Source organism: Diaphorina citri, unplaced genomic scaffold, assembly GCF_000475195.1.
Source record: "Diaphorina citri unplaced genomic scaffold, Diaci psyllid genome assembly version 1.1 scaffold4064, whole genome shotgun sequence".
Taxonomy (NCBI): domain Eukaryota; kingdom Metazoa; phylum Arthropoda; class Insecta; order Hemiptera; family Psyllidae; genus Diaphorina; species Diaphorina citri.
Genome location: NW_007381463.1, coordinates 4,865 through 7,932, shown reverse-complemented (window position 1 = coordinate 7,932; position 3,068 = coordinate 4,865). Strand labels below are relative to the sequence as shown.

The 3,068-nt window shown below is 42.2% G+C and overlaps 1 protein-coding gene across 1 annotated transcript; it reads left to right on the top strand.

Annotated features, from left to right (window-relative positions):
- Positions 1–423: 423 nt before the first annotated feature.
- Positions 424–1,794, top strand: LOC103520789. Its single transcript, XM_008485889.1, has one exon. It carries the CDS (start codon positions 424–426, stop codon positions 1,792–1,794), a length of 1,371 nt encoding a protein of 456 aa, XP_008484111.1.
- The last annotated feature ends 1,274 nt before the right edge of the window (positions 1,795–3,068 follow it).

Below are 3,068 nucleotides of genomic sequence, written 5' to 3'. Positions count from 1 at the left end.
CTGCACGGGTAGAGCCCTGGGCACGGGCTCATACCGTAAATCCGGATACCGGGTCTGCCAAGGTAGGTTGGAAGGGGAATGTTGGCACGGGTCTCAGGAGGGCCTCGGCGCTGCAGGAAGTACCGAGCGATACCGTTCCGATACACACTGCGCGGATACCGACGTGCCGATACACACTGCGGGCATACGAGTGCCGATACACATCGGGATACCGAGTGCTATAACACACTGCGGGATACCGAGTGCCGATACACACTCAGGATACCGAGTGCCCAACTCCTCCATCTATTTAGGGCTACGCAAGCCATCCCTTCCTTCTCTTTGTTTCAGGCAATATAAACCATTTTTTTCAAAGTAAATAATAATATAAATCAAAGAACATTTAAAATTAGTGACATTTAGTGACACTTCATACTACGTGTCATGGATGCTTCCGTGAGACGCATACAGAAGTTGGTGGAACATCTTCAGGAATGTGTTTCCAGCTGTGCTACTTTGAAGGAAGCTCTAGCAGACAGTTCGCAAGTAGACTCAGTTCAATCTCAAATCAAAGTACAGAAATTAAGAAATTCCAATGACCGTGTTGTTCGAGAAGTCAAGGAATTTCTTACTTCAAATGAGGAGCTGGGCGATGAAGCTAAGAACGTATTGGATGAAGCCAATAATCTTCAGATTACAGCCGAGGATCTCCTAGTTGAACTGGACATTTACATGAAACCCAAGGAATCTCCATCTCTCATACAACCAGCTCCAGCGTTACCACACGCTTCCTCAGGGGGCAATCTTCCCAAACTTCAGTTGCCAGTTTTTAATGGTGACATCCTAAAATGGACGGAATTTTGGGACCGCTTTACATCCGTTGTGGATCGACGCACAGATATTTTAGAAGTCGATAAACTGGCATATCTTGTTGGGTCAGTGGAGGAGGATGCAAAACAGGCAATCGAAGGTCTGGAACTTACAAATGCAAACTACAAGTTGGCAGTCCAGAAACTCAAGGACAGGTTTGGGAAACCCAATCTGATTATAGATGCTCACTATGCTGCGTTGAACAGGATTCCAGTTGCGGTGAACACTACAACAGACCTTCGACGCGCTCTGGATACCGTGGAGCGCCATATGCGAACCCTTGAGACTCTGGGAGAAGATATAAATCATAATCAGTTAAGAACTACAGTGATGGAAAAATTTCCTCAAGAAATCATATATGAACTGCGTATGGATATGGAGTCCAGTGGCCACAGCGTAAAAACTTTGAGAGAGACTCTGGAAAAAATCGTTTCTGCCAGAGAAACATCATTCGCCATGACCCAAGCAAAGGTTGGATCAAGTCAACTGATTGAAAGTTTCACCACCGAAAGTCTACTTACCACTGTTGGGAAACCAAGACCAAGTAGTGGAAATAAGGGTCAGTTTCGCAGGAAACCTGACAATCCTCGAAAGTCTTCTTTGGGTCGGGTGAAATCCAGCACTTATGCTTTGTCAAATAAGCGCCGTGATAGACAGCCATCACCTAGACCAGCTTCAAAGAAGAGGAAGCTTGAATGTATTTACTGCAAGGGTGATCATTACAACGACGCTTGCAAAGAAGTATCAACCATTGATGCCAGGAAACGTATTCTACTCAAAGAAAGGTTGTGCTTTGTATGCTTGCGAAGCGACCACTTGTCGGATAAGTGTACTTACAAACGCAGATGTTACCATTGCAATGTCAATGGAGATCACAACAGGAGTATTTGCCCAAGCCAATTTAAACCAAGCAAAACATCTAGTAGCACGCTTGCCACAGCATGACATGAGACGATTCTCCCTACAGCAGTTGCCTGCGCAGTAACGACAAAGGGAGAAAAGAAGGTTCGTATCCTCTTTGATACTGGAAGTCAAAGAAGTTATGTCACAAACTCTGTTGCACAACATTTAGCGCTTGTGGACGATAATCCAGACGATCAAATAGATTTGACTGTATACACTTTTGGTTGCATGAAACCAAAGACGATCAAGACTTCTTTGGTGGTAACACCTCAAGCTATCATTCCAAAAGCGTTTTGATTTGAATATAGCTGAGTGTGCAAAGTCGTAGTAAAAAGGAAGTACAGATATATGGTAAGGGAAAGAAGAAAGAAAGAGATAGAGAGAGAGAAGAAGTACAGATATATGGTAAGGGAAAGAAGAAAGAAGTTCGAATGGCTAATGGAAGTATTATTACCCGCTCGATATCTCTTCTCTACCCGCTTGAGATATCTGAGGAACTAGAAAATAACATTAGTGTCCAATCTAGAGACTCAACAGAGTCCGCGGCCTCACAAAGAACAATTCTGTTACAACCAGAAAATAACCAGATCAAAGACTTGGAAAAATCTCCAGCCTTGCAACCAAATGTTCAGATAGCTGAAGAAGAAAACAGTGCTCGAGTTAGTGATGCTAGCCGTCCGGTGCGAAAGGCCGCAGAAATAGCACGAGAAAACATTAGACGATGTTTAACATTAGCTATAATAAACAAGATAGCACATTAGAAATAAGTTTAGAGACTTATTAACATGGATCTCAAAATATGTGTTATGTCAATAACCATATCAAAGGCAAAAGAAAGACTGGTATTATTTTAGTTCCTCTTATTAGTCTTCATAGTTTGACCTCTCACTTTGGTTTGTAAATATTAGAGCTTGTGAGACAGTCAATGCGTGTAAACTGATTAGACAGTATTATTGATTCCTAACAAATTGAGGATTAGTCTCAATCTCAATAAGGCATGTAATTAATATAACATGTACATATTCTTTAGTTGTACTATTTGTAATTCACCACGAGTGAAAATAAGAAACTCTGTCGGCACAAGCCGTACTCAAGATAAAGAAAAGACTTCCGGAAAGAAGAGAGAGAGAGAGAGAGAGAGAGGAAGTACAGAAATATGGTAAGGGAAAGAAGAAAGAAAGAGAGAGAGGGAGAGAGAGATAGAGAGAGAGAGGAAGTACAGATATATGGTAAGGGAAAGAAGAAAGAGAGAGATAGAGAGAGAGGAAGTACAGAAATATGGTAAGGGAAAGAAGAAAGAGAGAGATAGAGAGAGA

Bases quoted from the DNA above. Each gene is read 5' to 3' on its own strand.
- LOC103520789 (XM_008485889.1), top strand. From the start codon at position 424: ATGGATGCTTCCGTGAGACGCATACAGAAGTTGGTGGAACATCTTCAG.